Genomic DNA, 14,949 nt, shown 5'->3' with positions numbered 1-14,949 from the left:
ACCATACAATGGGGTCGCTTCCTCATTTTTGCCTCTCTCCCGCTATGTGTCTCGTGATGGATGTGAAACAATGCGCCGTCATTTCCACCGAACCCTTTTTCCCCTGTATGTATGGCTTGATTGCCTGCGCAGTAATTGAATTGACCTTTTTTGTCGTTGACTGAACACGCGCGGCTGCAGGAAGGAAGATGGTATTTTGCAAAACTCAATGACCCAGCCTCGAATATGCTTAATATACAGTGTAACACTGGCAGTAATCCCCATTTCCACCATGCCATATACATCCACGACCGACGAAATGAACGTTATTAAATTTTGCGTCATAACTCATAAGCTGATTATTGCATGAAATTTGTCAATAGTGGATTTTCGCGGCTGGGGCCTCCTGGGGGCTCCGTACTTTTACTCATGGCATATTCAGTGTCTATCAAAATTATTCTTTTAAATAAATTTGGAACTGTTTGGAACGCAACAAATGTGCGGGATGGCAATTCTTCATAAAATATTTAATGAAATAACAAAGATAAAGATTTATTTGTTCATTTTGACGAAGACAAATTTGAGTAAAATAATAAAATACCTAAAACCGACTATTATATCTTCATGTTCATTGAAAAGGTGCGAGTGTTTATTTTATCTCATTAGAATAATTTTAGTCATCTTGTAGAAAAAAATATATCAAGTAGTTGTTCAATTGAGTAAGCTTGCTTTGTGTAAATTAGGATTTCTCATTGAATCAACAATTATTCCTGCTGAAATAGAATACTACTAAATAACATTGATGTTGAACTATGCGATTTTATTTCTAACTCCATGAAAATGGTTTTAAATTATTTCCCTCTGCTAACATAATTCAACCACTCACTAATGGCTGTGCTGGAATTATTTTCAAAAATTGAAACACGAGGAAACAATCGAGGCGACAAGTATCGTAACATGCCGTCCATCAATCGGCGAAACGTCCGTCGTAATTTCGCAAATCATCGTGTGACAATGCATCACGAGTGCCGAATGAAAACAGTTAGGCTTTTTGTCGAGCTCGTCCATTGAGCGGGTTGCATACTCGATTCGCTGCGGACGCATTAGCAGCAGCGGACCTTCGCTTCTTTGTGCTCGTGATCGGCCATATATTAAATGCAATGACGGGGCTGAATCAATTATTTCGTCCGCGTCCGCACTACCACCGCCACTACCGTTGTTGCTGATCACGAAATGATTGAGAGAGAGCGAACGGTGCAACTTTATAACGGGCAGCTGGGGCCGCAATTGGCGTGGATTAATAAACAAGCAATTAAATTTCACCACTAGAAGCGGCACCGCTAGAGGGATGTGAAAAACAGTAGGGTCCAAAAGTAAAAATTAGTTTTCTGTTTAAATGTACCGGAACTTTTTGCTTCACTTATTTCAGTATTTGTAATTCAAATTAGAGTACAGTCACTCTATTTGTATACAGTAATAATACACTATTTAATTTTATTCCATTTCATATTTACTGTAAAATTCCGCATTCAAAAAATCATCACTTTAATTTAAATTTTAAATAGCCTTTCTCATTATTTGGAATGAATTCGTTCGTTTGAAAATGTTTTCACGGATGAGTTCAAAGAACGGAAAACACTCCAAACCCTGTTTTAAATTAGTATTAGAATATAAATTATATCATATCATACCGCTATGGTTTAATTAAAACCCGTTGTTTCTGTTTTTCACGTCCCTGAAACACCAGTGATGCAAAATCGTTGTTGTCGGTACACAGTCCCGTTGACGGGTTGTTTCATATGGAGCAATTATTAAAATATCAAAAGCGTACCTGCCTAGTAGACAATAATTATTTTCCGCACACAATTTATGCGAAACAACGGTTGGCCTGGCCGCGATAATGACGGTGTGCCATTGAATATATTTTGCACATTCATTCCGATTGTGTGTAGCCCTCGGCCGCCACCGTTGTTCTGTAAATATATCAAATTTGCCTGTATGTGTTCGGGTTGCTGCATGCTGGAGCGAGCGGTGCGAGGCCTTATCGAGAGCACCACTCCCAAGTGAAAAGAGCCGCGCGCGCGCTGCTTTGCTGGCAAAACGTGCACGCTCTTTTGACTAACGCAAACAACAATATAAAGCTAATTATTATCAATATTGAAGCACTTGTGAGATTACAGACGTCCCTAATTGAATTGAGCCTCTGTTCAAGCAGAAACGTGAGAGAGCGAAACCCGAGAGTGAATTTCTGCTCATTTGGCGCAAACAAACACACAACCTGCTGCTCTGGCTGGATCTGCGCTGATTGCGATTAACGCGAACACTTATATGAATGCTCCATCCCGCGTTTCAGATTCTCAGTAAGGAGATTCATTCGAGCCAGTTGAATAATTGTAATGTTATACACGTTATACATCAAAATGGTTTAAAATCATCAAGCGCGGTATCATTTTGCTCCATGCGCCTAATTTCAAATATTATTTTCGTAAATTTATTTCAGACTTTCTGAAGAAATGTGCACTCGAGGAATGCATATGTTGAGAAAAAATTTGACTTTTCCTTGTTGTGATATCAAAACTAGGTTAACCGACTAATTTTATGAATGAATTTTAAACACCAATTTGTATTGATATTTTTTTATTAAGCTGCCATTTCTGCAATTTTATGGTACCAGCCAGGAATGAATTGCATTGATTTCCTCATGGATGGATGATATTAGCTTCAATTATATAAATAATTACAAATATCGCAAGAAGACAGATTTTTGTAAAGGTTCCAATTTCCCTCTATTTTATATTATAGCATATAATATGTGATTTTGACCTAAACACCATTTATCTTGGTTGAGTTATGGGATTCTCATTCACACAGTGCGCATCAAATAAATAAATTATTTATAACAAGCTTATTTGCAGCTTAAAGGAGCAAAATTGGATTTTTATTTTCTATATTTTTCTTGCTGCAAGGCGCAAAATGTAATTTGCTTTTCTGTCACTTTGAGCATAGCGGGAGAAGTGATTGGTTCAAGCTGCACAGCCGAGAGTGCCGAGGAATTCCAATATTATTTATTGAATACCAAGAGTGTGTGCAGCGGGTTGCCTGGGCGCCTTTCGTTTACATACATAGACGCTCGGCCGCCGCAGCACAGCGGCACTCGTGATATGAAAATTCAGCCTGTTTGTGTGACAAGTTGGCGAAGTTTCGATCGTCGTCAGATAGTGCGAGAGAGAGAGAGAGAGAGAGAGAGAGAGAGAGAAGCTCAAGAAAATCATGAAAATACAATCCTCAGGGAGGACCTATCACATCCACTCTTCGTCGCTCACTTATTTCTCCTCGAGGACAAAAATACCAGTCGAGTTGCCTCTATTTTTTCATGTACCTACTTCTTTCACGGTCTTTTAAATTTGATTTGCGCTCGCGTAGAACAGTAGTAGTTGTTGCACACCGTTCGAGGGATATACCTTTTCTGCAACTCGACGCCAAACCCAATAAAACTTCCCTCTCCGAAGCGAAATCCATTTAAATTTTACCCGACTCTTTTTTCGTCCTCCCTTGCGAGACGTTCGAGTCAGCAATTGTGCGCTTGACGGCGTGAATTTTTCTTTAAAACAGCATTAAATTAGCATTATTGAAGATATTTGCAATGCTTTATTATTATTATTATTGTATTCTACTTTCTCATATTCTGAGCAACAAAACCTAATTTTACGCCAAACCTCTCGTAACTCATAGCGAGATAAAGCTTTGTTTTGTGTTGGCAAATATTGGACTTCATGTGACCATTTATTTGTTAAAAAGCATTCGAATTAATATTGGTGAACTGAATAACATACCAAAAGGTTTTAATTACCATTTGTGTTTATTCAAAGCGCTTTTGTCCTGTATATTCTCCCTGCATCCTATTTTGTCACTAAAAGTAAGGTTTATTAATTTGCATGATTTGCACGCTGCGTTTGTCCACACATTACGTAAGTGTGCACTCAAGCAGATTCCATTGAGTGTGTGCTCGGCTTCGTTTTAATCGAATGGAAACGTGCATGCATAAACACTCCCTGAACAATTATTGTTTGCAGCAGGGACTGCGCGGCGCATGCCGCAATCACGTCCCGATGGCACAGGCACAGTGAAATTCCATAAATACATTGGCAGTGGATAATTGAATTCGTTCCTGTTTGCTGATGATTAATCCTAATTAATGCGAAAGAATATCAATTTTAATCCTCCCGATGGATTTCAGCGGATGAAATCAAATTGCAGAGGCACTTTGTCACAATTAGTCCGCACTCTGACGAATTTTGCCTTTGATCAATTCAATTATCGGTAGGAGGAGCTGGAAAAGGTTAAATTTTTGTGGAATCGAGCATGTCCCGGATTGGAAATAAAAAACGCGCCTCTATATTTGATTACTTTTGTTTTTCACGATCAATGACGTTCACTGAACCCAGACAAATATTTTCCTGGATGCTTGGCATAACTGACATAAAAACACATCGCTTGAAAATTGTTTGAAAATCTTCTAAATAATCCCATAACAATATTCAAAAGGAGAAAAATAAATTCAGGCACAATACTTTAGGTCGACAATATTCCTGAATATGATTGATTAATCAATAATGACTAATGACCATTTCTGAAAAACCCAAAGAATTTGAAAGAGTTAAATTTATGAAAATAAGAAAATTGGAAATCTTTTAACAAATCCCATAAAAATTAATGATATTAAAAAGTAAAAATAAATTCCGGTACGGTACATTCAGGTCGCGTTCTTCCTGAACATGACTTTCTAATAAAAAATGTCTTTCCCTGCCACAATCCGGAGATTTTGAAAGGGGGTATTGCAATCTTTAGGTTTTGCTCCCAGACAAATGCTGCACAGTCATAAAGAGAACTAAAAGATATCTACTATTGTTTTTTCTTGCCTTGAATGCTATATTATAAAAATTCAAACATTACAATTATAATTAAAATAATATAGTTTAATGTTTCATTAAAGCATCAAGGTAAACGCTTTTGTAAATATAACTTTCAAACAGGAAAGCCAACGCAAGTGAAATTTTCCACTCGGTAGCTTTTTACAAGCACAGAGAGAACAGGTCACACCTATTGTGATAAAAGTGGCGCTTACATGAGGTTATGTGATTAATTCACTCGGCTCACTCCAGATATGCACCTCCAACAGTGATGCAACCCTCACTAATTGAGTTTCTTTTCAACGGATACCGTGTCCCACTTGCGGGGTAATTGCATGCGATCGACACACACTGCATTCTTCGGCTGCGCACAACACGAACCAGAGAGCAGAGGAGCGATGCACTAATTATCACGTGGATCGTATGCACGGACAGATTTCCGCCGCTAATTAGGCGTTGCTGTTGCAGTCCGATTTGCATATATGAATGCATTAGTTAGAGCCAGCGGCGTTTCTATGTGGAACAATACAGACCATGTGAGTTTGTTCGCTATAGCGTGTTCCGCAGATTCGATTGCAAAATCTCGACGGCGATGTTCCTGCACTGAGCTCTACTGCACCCAAGCTGCAAATCAGTCGTGGACGGAAGTACTTGTAGCCCCTAAGCAATTTGCAGAACATTATACGTGTACTTTATTTCCAAGAATAGGATTCAAGGTGATTTTATCATGTCTCTCTATAGAGGCTTCTTGCGCTAGTGCTAGTATGAAATCTAAATTAAACTGAATCAATTTTGGCAAAGCTCACGATCATGAAAGATGAAAAATACCAACTAACTTTTTGTTTCTTTTAAAACATTCGCTTTATCACAAAAAAAAATACAAACATTACAAATGGACATAAAAAATTCTTCTATTTATAATATCAAACCTCGACTAGATCTCGTCAGTCAGGATTTTCGGTAGAAAAGAGGGGCACTTTCCCGAAATATTTTATTTCTATTTCGAGATTAGATTAAATAATGGTTTAAATCATTTCGTGAATTTATTTTTACTTCTTCCTTTCCCATCATCTTCTTAATTCAGTGTAAGCCAAAAATCTTAATTTATTTCCGCGTGTCCTCAAAACTAGCCACATATATATTCAAAGATTTACATTTTTACCGCAGAAGCAGCTATCTTCTTTCGCAAAGTAGGCCCCCGGCGTTGAATGTGCACCAGCAGCGAATCGCAAATTGGATCACGGTGGTGTGCGAGCGCAAACATGCAGTCGCTCAGCGTGGGCGACCGACTCGCTCGCACAAACAACCACATCGGAGCGCGCGGGCGGCGCACAGGGGGTAAACAGGCCTCACGCACCCAGTGTCCAGCCCGCCGACCGGTGGTCCGCTCCTTTATCATTGAGCAAACACGGCTGGCCTTTTGGAGCTTAGAGAAATAAGCGTTGACATGCGTTAACAAACATTAAACTGTGCGCGATACACAATGTCCAGCGCTAATTGAATTTAGAGCGTGCGCCAAGTTGGCGGGCTAGCAGGAAATCGTCATTACACTGCACGGACGGCCGGGGGTGGCCGGTGGTGGCTGAGGGTGGCGATGGCTGTGGCGGCTCTGACGCCAGCCTCCTGTTGTGTTTAATCAAATGTGATGCGAATTCGGCTAACTATTCGCCAGCAACAAACAGCAACACGCGCCCTGCCAAGTGTGATGCGACTTTGCCCCAGCTTTAATCCGGCAACGTCGGATTAGCGACAGATCTTTTCTATCACATAATGCTGGTCTCATGTCAGCCGGATTTGCAGTGTAGTGTCAATGCAGGTTAAGATATTTTAATCTCACAAGCAATTGCTCGAAAAAAATTAAAAATAGAATGGTTTGGTAGAAAATTATCGCAGTGATGGTGCACATTTTATAGAAACTAACACATAGCTATTATTCCTATTTTGCTACATAAGGACGACGCTCGCCGGTTGCGGAAAATCGGAAAAGCTGGAAGATACTAGTTTCAGGTCCGCACCGAAAGATGGCGTCGAATGCAACGCTCGGAGCGGCCGATGATGCTCGCGTATGAAACCAGAGCGTGTGCGGCGCTACTTTTCCACTTGCAGAAAAGCCGCTAAGCACGAACGCAATTATCATAATAATGTTTACAAGTGCTTCATTCAAAAGGCAAATCTTTCAAATGAGGAAATTTTTCACCGTTGAAGGATATTTGTGAAAAGAATGGAGAAATTGTTCCGTAATTTCCTCTGGTGTGCCGTTGATGAGCCGCGCTCCTTTACTTTTAAGAGTTGTTTCTCTTTCTCATAAAAGCGTTTTTCCCTTTCCCTTTTTTCCTCTTGAGCTGTACCCAAACAGACCTTCTTAACAAAGCATTAATTTACACCCTGAGCTTCTGCTACCTCATGTGTGTTGCAGAAAGTATCGAACGAACGCCTACTCACAAATTCTCATCACTCAATTCGCTCGGCCTCTATTTTTCTGCTTCAGCAGGCCTCAATTTTCACCACACGCCTCTTTTTTTGAAAGAACCCGACAAAATTATTAATGAGCCAGCTGTCTCGAGTGCCTTTTCTTTCTTAGGAGGAAATTGTTACTTTTTCCGTCTTTTTGCAACTGCGTAGTTGCCGCGGAAGACATATATGTCCAATAATATATACAATTTCTGAAATGGGCGACCACTCGAGGTTGTTTTATAAAACCAGGCTTCATCCTCATTGATTCAAATTCTTCGTTTTAATTCTTGATCAGTTTCGACGTCATATTTGGTCTTTGGAGCAAGCCTCAAGTGCCTCATGAATAGGACGTACTTGATGACGTCGAAACTGGTCAGAATGAAAACGACGAATTTGAATCAACGAGGATGAAGCCTAGTTGTATTTTCTCAATATACAATTTCCCCCTTCCCTTCTCCGTAAGTGATGAGAAAACAAAGCACACTCTTTCATCAAGCATCGTACAAGCTCATTGAATTCAGGTGGTGCAAGATATTTGCGGAATAGCCGCGAGACAAAAACGGGTTAATCGAATTTCTGAAACATCCAATTAGACGGTGTGGTCAAAGCAGGCAAGTTGGATGAGTGTATGTACATACATAAGTAAACACACGGCAGACCTAATTCCCCAGCAAGCACCTTGGAGCGATAATCACAGAGCATGCAGATAATAAATCTCGTTAGAAGCAAAAGGCCGTATTTGCACTCTTGCGAGCGCAAAAAGTGGAAAACTGGCGAAAGTTCATTCGGTTTAATTGAAAAGTTACTCCGCTCAACACCAAGAGAAACTCGCACCGAAGCCTGTTTGTGTACATGCTCTCTTTTTCTCTCCTCGCATGCTCTAAGTGCACCTCTCTCTATCTCTCTGCCCCATCTCTCGCCAATCTGCAATTGAAGACAATGCATTTTGAAAAATGCATGTTTCAATTTGTCCTCCGCAGACCCGCCCGACTCGCCGCCTGAGCCAGCCCCTCCAGAGGTTCCGCCACGAGGCCCCTCGCTGGGCAACGGAGGGCCCACTTTGCGCCAGCTAAGAGCGTACGCGGCCTCGCCCGAGTCCCCAGGCAACACTGGCGAAAACGAGTCAGAGCTTTCGGCCGGCTATCACACTGCCACCCCGTCGGCCACTAACTGCATTTTCTTGCAAGGTAGGAAACAACTCAATTGTAAAGTCTGCGCGCAAGAAATACGAATTTTTTATGTTTAACGAATTGCGTCCTATGCAGTGTTTCTGGTACAAATGCTGCTGCGTTATGACAGTGAAAACCGGCAATCCAATTGTCTCTCTTCGGCCCATCAAATCCAGCTTTTCGTGAATCCTGGCACGATCATAACTTTTCACGACTCGCCGCCGAGAGAGCAAGTCCGCGTGGCGCGCTCAAATTTTATTGAAACTGCCTGGAGAGCACGTACAATATTGGATTCATCCCAAGATAATTCTAAATCACAATAAAACAGTGCGCGCTCGGCAGTGGTGCGTAAACAACCCGAAAGCGATAAAATCGGACAGAAAAACAAGCGCATGAATTACTCGGACACTTTTGTACCTGCCGCGCGTGTCACCACTTTGCGCAACAAAGCCCGTTTTATTTTGAGGGTGTGTGCCGGCCGGACGGCCGGCCGGCTATCCTCTGTGTGTGTGTGTGTGTACAGAGAGCGGAGGCAAAAAGATATGGCGCCGGTGGTGGCGGCTCTGTATGCGTTTCCCGAGCCGAGAGCAGGTACAAGATCAAAGCTCCGTTTATGAGCACGGTGAATTCAAAAGAGACTGTGTATGAGAACTGCTCATAAAACATGCAGTGGCAGTCAAGTGACTTAGTGTGTGTTTCTGTGTGCTTGAGCCCAACTCTTGTGTGAGCGCGGACGAACACATATGTGCAGGAAAAGCAAACACGGTTCTTGTGCCCGGGTATTGTTTACTTGAAGAATAAATTCCAGATCCGTGGGTGGAAAACGATACCCGCTTTTGAGCCGCCGCAGGCAAAAAGTTTGTTTTCAAAAGCGGTTCTAAATTTGCTGGTCGGCTCTTTTTGCCATCGAAAGATTAATGCTTTTGAGGAAGAAAAGGCAGAGCTGGAAATCAGCTGAATCGGTATATATAGGGCGCCATAATGGGCCACTTTCGCAGTAACAAAAGGGCCCGGCGCGAATGTAATATATTTTGAATGATGAGGCGCGCGCGAGCAAAAACGTACGGCTGCCATTGACAAATGGATTTAAAAAAGCGAAGCTCAGATTCTCTTTCAGGCTGCACACGCTGGAGAGTGGGTGCTGTGCTGCCTGCGAGCGAATAAATTGAGAGTGACGCAAATGTTAATCTCGGTCGAGGAGAACGCGGCCGCCTGCTCATCCCCCGGCCTTTCCTTGGTGCGGGCCCCGGCCAAATTTACCCTGACATTGCCAAAGAGTAATCACTTAAACCTCTCACACACACACGCCTTTAATAGAGGGACACATTGTTTGCTAGGGGCTGCGAATGGAGATGCGCGAAACATCAATTCTGGCATTATTATAGGACCCTTTTGTTGGTGTCATCCTTATTTTAATGGAACCAATAAATAAATTGCTTAATAAATGTAAAATTTTCAGGTTGTTTAAAAAACACGAATAACTCGGTTATTCTCAGCCCTTCGAAAGGACAGGAAGGATGCTGCATTTAATTTTAATTGAAAAAATGTCTTTATTATTCAGGTGTGATGTTTGGTTATTTTTGTTTCAGGATAGTTGTTTCCTCAACATTTTCATGATAATATTTGCCATGTTATATTCATGCGTTTATATACCCATCTCTGAATCTAAAATAAAAATCTAAATCGCAGGGTAGAAATCCATGGTATGAATAGATTTTTATTAAAAGAATACTTATTTACTGATCAATTTTGACACTTTAAATTTACAGTTTTTTTCTTTTTTAATACAGTTTTGCTAAAATTTTTATTTGTGAAGTAGGTGATATGGAAGTGCGGTAATTTTCTAGTCACCCTCAGACTCGACTGACACGATTTCAAAGGGTGCGTATATCTTTTTGAAGTGTCCAGCACGGTACGCTGAACAAGCTGGCGTGAACGCGCATTTGCAGTGATGGACGCTGATGTTTAACATTAATGTGTTTCCTCATAGCACAGACGAGATCATTATTCGGCCGAAATTAAAAACACGTACGTTGGCCGCCATTACGCGCGTCGACGGCTACGGCCGCCGAAGTAATCGTGCATGCTCGAGCCTGCTGAATAATTTAACGCAATTATAACTTCATCACGCGCGCCATTGGCAACGCCAGGCGGCGTTTGCTCTCGCGCTGGTTAAATTATTGGAGCAGAATCTCCTGGTCATTACCCGCGGCCGGCCGAGATTTTTATGGTCGCTTTTGCACTTGCCGAGCGCCGTTTATTGAATTAATGGCTGCTGATCGAGCGCTGCTGGAAGTCGTTTTCCGCCCGAGGATGCTCGCCATCGTGTCTGACACACGACTTTAGGAAATAGATCCGCCCAGCTAAATTGAATATGAGAGCGGACAGCGTGAATTTATTGCATTTATCAATGTCTCTCCCAATGTGTGAAATTGTTCCACCATTCAATGAATGTGAAATTTAGGCTCGTTTATAATTAATGTGACCAATTGACCTCGAGGACAAAACTGATTTTCTTAAGCACCACAGGAAACTTCATTGAGTTTGAATTGCTATAAAGTTGCATGAAAGTAACCCGCCCAAAGAGCGCAAGGAAGGAACATTAATTTTATGTTCACACATTGCAATCATGTGTACAAATTTAAACTTAGTTTTCCCTTTTGGCATCATCGAAAATAATGGTAAGAGGCGAAATCTTTGAAAGCAATTCCAAATTTTCTACTAACTGAATTTTGGGCCCAAATATCCTCTAGTGTCCATCCGGTTGCAAAGCATATATAAACAGTGGTTTGGATGAAACAGCAAATATACAAATGGAATGACTTTATACACACAGCTGTCTCACACGAATTGAATAGTATAGCAATAAAACGGTCCTTGCAGCGGGGCGTTTCAGCAGCCTAGTAACAACAACAACTGAATGCTTGAAAGGAAAGTAATTTACAAAATGATGGATTGCAACTGGTATCATTGCGGGGGCAGAAGAAGCTAAGCAGGACACGGCGTCTATTTCACAGAGTATGATGTGCAAGGATAAAACAAAACCGCCCTCTATCAATCATCCAGTGACATTTCCCACTGAGCACAACTCGCCGGACTTGTCTATTATTGAGTTACATCAGTATGCACTTTTAATAAACCTGCACCCCGCGTGTCAGGGGTGTGTTTATTGCCCGGAGCGATGCCATTACCAACAATGCTCCCCCGCCTGTCTTCAGAGTGAAAGGAGAAAGAGCGACTTTTGCAGAGGATATTTTGTGCCCGGCGCACTGCAAGAAGTGCATTTTCCGCAGATTTCCCGCGCTCGTCGACAAGGCGTTACTGCATCTCCGATAAATTTTTATTGCTCCACCACCCGCCTATCGTTCGAGGTGAAAGGGAAACTGCGAGTCCGCTGGACAGTAAAAATGGGATGGAATTTGATTTGATGGCATCGGTAATGTGTCGTGGGCAGCAGTGCACTTTCATTACAGCGAAATCGAAATAAATGGAGCGTTTCTGACCGAGACTTTTTTTACTCAATTCATTTTGAAGCAGTCAAGAGCAGAGTTTTTTATAATGAACAGTATCATTTCATTGTTTAAAATTTGAAATATTTCTTCTACCTTCGTTCGAATTTATTTTTTATCTTTTTTAAAAATTGCAACAATAAGATTTTATATGAAAGCGGCTGAAAATGTGTGACATTATTATCTGATATATCCTGTTAGTAATCAAATGAGTCAGTGGCAATTCCTTAAATGCAGGTATGACTGATCCTCATCAAGTTTGATGGAAAAAAAATATGTTTTCTTTAGGAGTACAAGTTGGCAATTCTGGCAGGCTCTTTGACGTCAAATCGTGATCCCTTGGAAGGAAGCTGTTTTTCGGCTGACACGTCACTAATTAACGTCGAATTCCAATAAGCTCGAGCCATCGCTAAACCCCCTTTGGCGACAGCCCGCCCGTCAACCCTCGTAATCGACAAACATTGCCCTCTGCCGCTGGCAGGCGAGACTACGCCGTTGCCAATGTGATTAGTAGTGACGAGGGGGTTGCAGGCAGGCAGCAGCCAGCAGGGCTAAACCCCTTAATGCTGCAGAGAGGCAACACATCACGTTCGCTGCAATCAACGTCTGTACACGCACATTAAATAAAACACAGTACAAATATATTAAACTGCGCGCCAAAACACATACATAAACGCTCAGAGCCGAATCTCGCGCTTCATATTCAATTTCAAACAACGCAAACATTTCGTTATTGATGTGCGCACGCAAAATGTATATTTCGCACGACGCGTGTTCACATGTGAGGCGTATATGCAGTTTAAGCGCACGGAGCCAATAAAAAGGACTTTTATTGTCGGCCATTATTATCATCGAATCCAATTATCGTCTGTGTGCTGCATGATTCGATTAAAAATCGGCCGGATTATTTTATTTCGCGCTCCTCTCTCTCTCTCTCTCTCTCTATCTCTCTCTCTCTCTCTCTCTCGCCCTCTCTGCTGTTTGTGCACACATAAAATTGTATGCGCGCCGACTGAATTAATTTGCATATTTATAGAGCGCAACGCATTGTGCCCTGTGTGATTTTGTTCTGCCCCTATTAACCGAGGAGTAGGTAATTAAGGCTGATGCACGCTGTTATTGTGTATGCGTTTCAAACAATGCAAATACGATCTCCTTTTGAGAACGGAATTGGCATTTGAATTGTTTTTGTAGTGGCTAATATGCAAAGTTGTGCATCGTTTGTCACAGAGATAAAACACTGGGCACACAATTAGAGCAAATGCACTTAAAAAATTATCTATCTGTGCGCACACAGTAGTCATGGCATAGCTCATTGCAAATAATTTATCTATTGTAGTATTTATCGTGCTGGTAATCAGTTAGGAGCAAGATTTATTACAATAAACAAATCAAATATTTTGATTCTTCGGAAAAGTATAGAAATAAAAACCGGACTTTGTGTGTTTCATCGTTGCCAAAGAGCATTAATTTATTTTAAAACCGGTTTTAAACAGTATTTCTGCAGGGGGCAATAAATCAGGCTGTCAGTGGCCATCAATGTTGAAGAAATTGCATTTTTCTTTGCAAATTTGTCTCTATGAAAATTAGTCAATTCGAGCCTTTTGCTATAGCAGCGTTTGTATCACGTAAGCCACTTAATCCCATAATATGACACAGAGGTTGCTCCCATCGATCATTAATCGCAATAATCGCATCAAGAGCCGCACGTCATTCCAAACAAGCTGCTGGGTCTAAACTCTCTATAGGTGGATACATCAAACGCAGCAAATTTGGTTCCAAGACCTCAATGGTGAATATGAGACGGATCAATTATCGTCCGATTGACCCTTTGCAAGGAGCAACTCCTAGGTTGACATTTTTTACGGCCACAAAGGCTATGCCGTTGTATGTATGTGTACGTGCGTACACGTGTGCGGCTTCAAAGCAAAAGTTAGCCGGACCGGCCGGTTAATGGAGGTTCATTAATGCATGCAGAAGCTCCTATTTGGTCCCACACAACTCACCAAAGGAGATTAACTAGGCTGAATTAGGAAACGGTCCAGGCGGGGCAGGTAGCTGCACAATGGGCTCCAGTTAGATACTAACTGTATGCGATGACGCAGTGAATGGACGCGAATTAAGTGCACACACGGGCAAAAAGGACATTGATACCATATACTTAGGCAATATGATGAAAATAGAACTAATCTAAGAACCATCAAGGGAAGCAGAAGCTATTTATTGTTGCTCGAGCAATTTAATTCAGTTTTGGAAGTTATATTTTCAATTTCCAGGTGTAATTTGAAGAATGCAGGACGTAGTTTGTTTGCAGTAATACAATTTTCGAGAATTTTGAAAGAATATCTTTGTCTACCGCAGGTCTCCAGTCCAATGACGCAGAAAAACTAATTTTTTTCATCTCTGCTCGGCACATCCCGTGGGCTATGAGCTTACCGGGTCCCAATAACACCGCTGAGCGGATAACATGGGGCCCAAGTGGCCGCAGAGGAGCTTGGGCCTAATCATGGCCATCTTTTTGCCTCTTGCACCGAGGTCTTTCATTGAAACGCCAGTGTGTCCCTAAAGCCGCTGGAAAGGTGCGAAAACCAGCAAGTGGCGCCTCCTACTTTAGCATTTTGAGTAACTAAACCTACTGCCTTTTGCCAATCTCTGACACTGGACAGCCAGTATTCAATCCCCATTACTTTGACATTCCTGAGAATGCCTTGACAATGCGAGCCAACAGGCTGGTTCATATTAAAAATAATTTTAAGCTATCATTTTAACAAAAATCTTAAATCTAATTATTAGAATTTTATTTCTTCCTGGCTTCAACAAAAATGTTGTGATTTGTCACCAGAATATATCTTGCCGCTATACACTGCTAATGGCAGTTGTGATGAATATCATACCAGTTGGTACTTCCGCACCCTATAATTTAGCCGC

General features: G+C 41.5%; 2 protein-coding genes across 6 annotated transcripts in view; one reads left to right on the top strand and one right to left on the bottom strand.

The window, feature by feature from the left end:
• The window catches only part of Ten-a (tenascin accessory), a 336,505-nt gene that overhangs the window by 175,397 nt on the left and 146,159 nt on the right, over nt 1-14,949 (top strand). For 3 of the 5 annotated variants that reach the window (XM_065481647.1, XM_065481648.1, XM_065481646.1), the window contains one exon: nt 8,324-8,530. The exons of the other annotated variants lie outside the window; for them this stretch is intronic. In XM_065481647.1, the coding sequence (XP_065337719.1) occupies nt 8,324-8,530 (207 nt within the window). The remainder of the gene's footprint in view (nt 1-8,323; nt 8,531-14,949) is intronic. 5 annotated transcript variants of the gene reach the window in all.
• Mic26-27 (MICOS subunit 26/27) overlaps nt 1-14,949 on the bottom strand; it is a 266,434-nt gene that overhangs the window by 232,680 nt on the left and 18,805 nt on the right. The window lies entirely within an intron of this gene.

The sequence above is a fragment of the Cloeon dipterum genome, chromosome 2 (assembly GCF_949628265.1).
Source record: "Cloeon dipterum chromosome 2, ieCloDipt1.1, whole genome shotgun sequence".
Taxonomy (NCBI): domain Eukaryota; kingdom Metazoa; phylum Arthropoda; class Insecta; order Ephemeroptera; family Baetidae; genus Cloeon; species Cloeon dipterum.
This window is presented reverse-complemented; position numbering and strand designations above follow the sequence as displayed.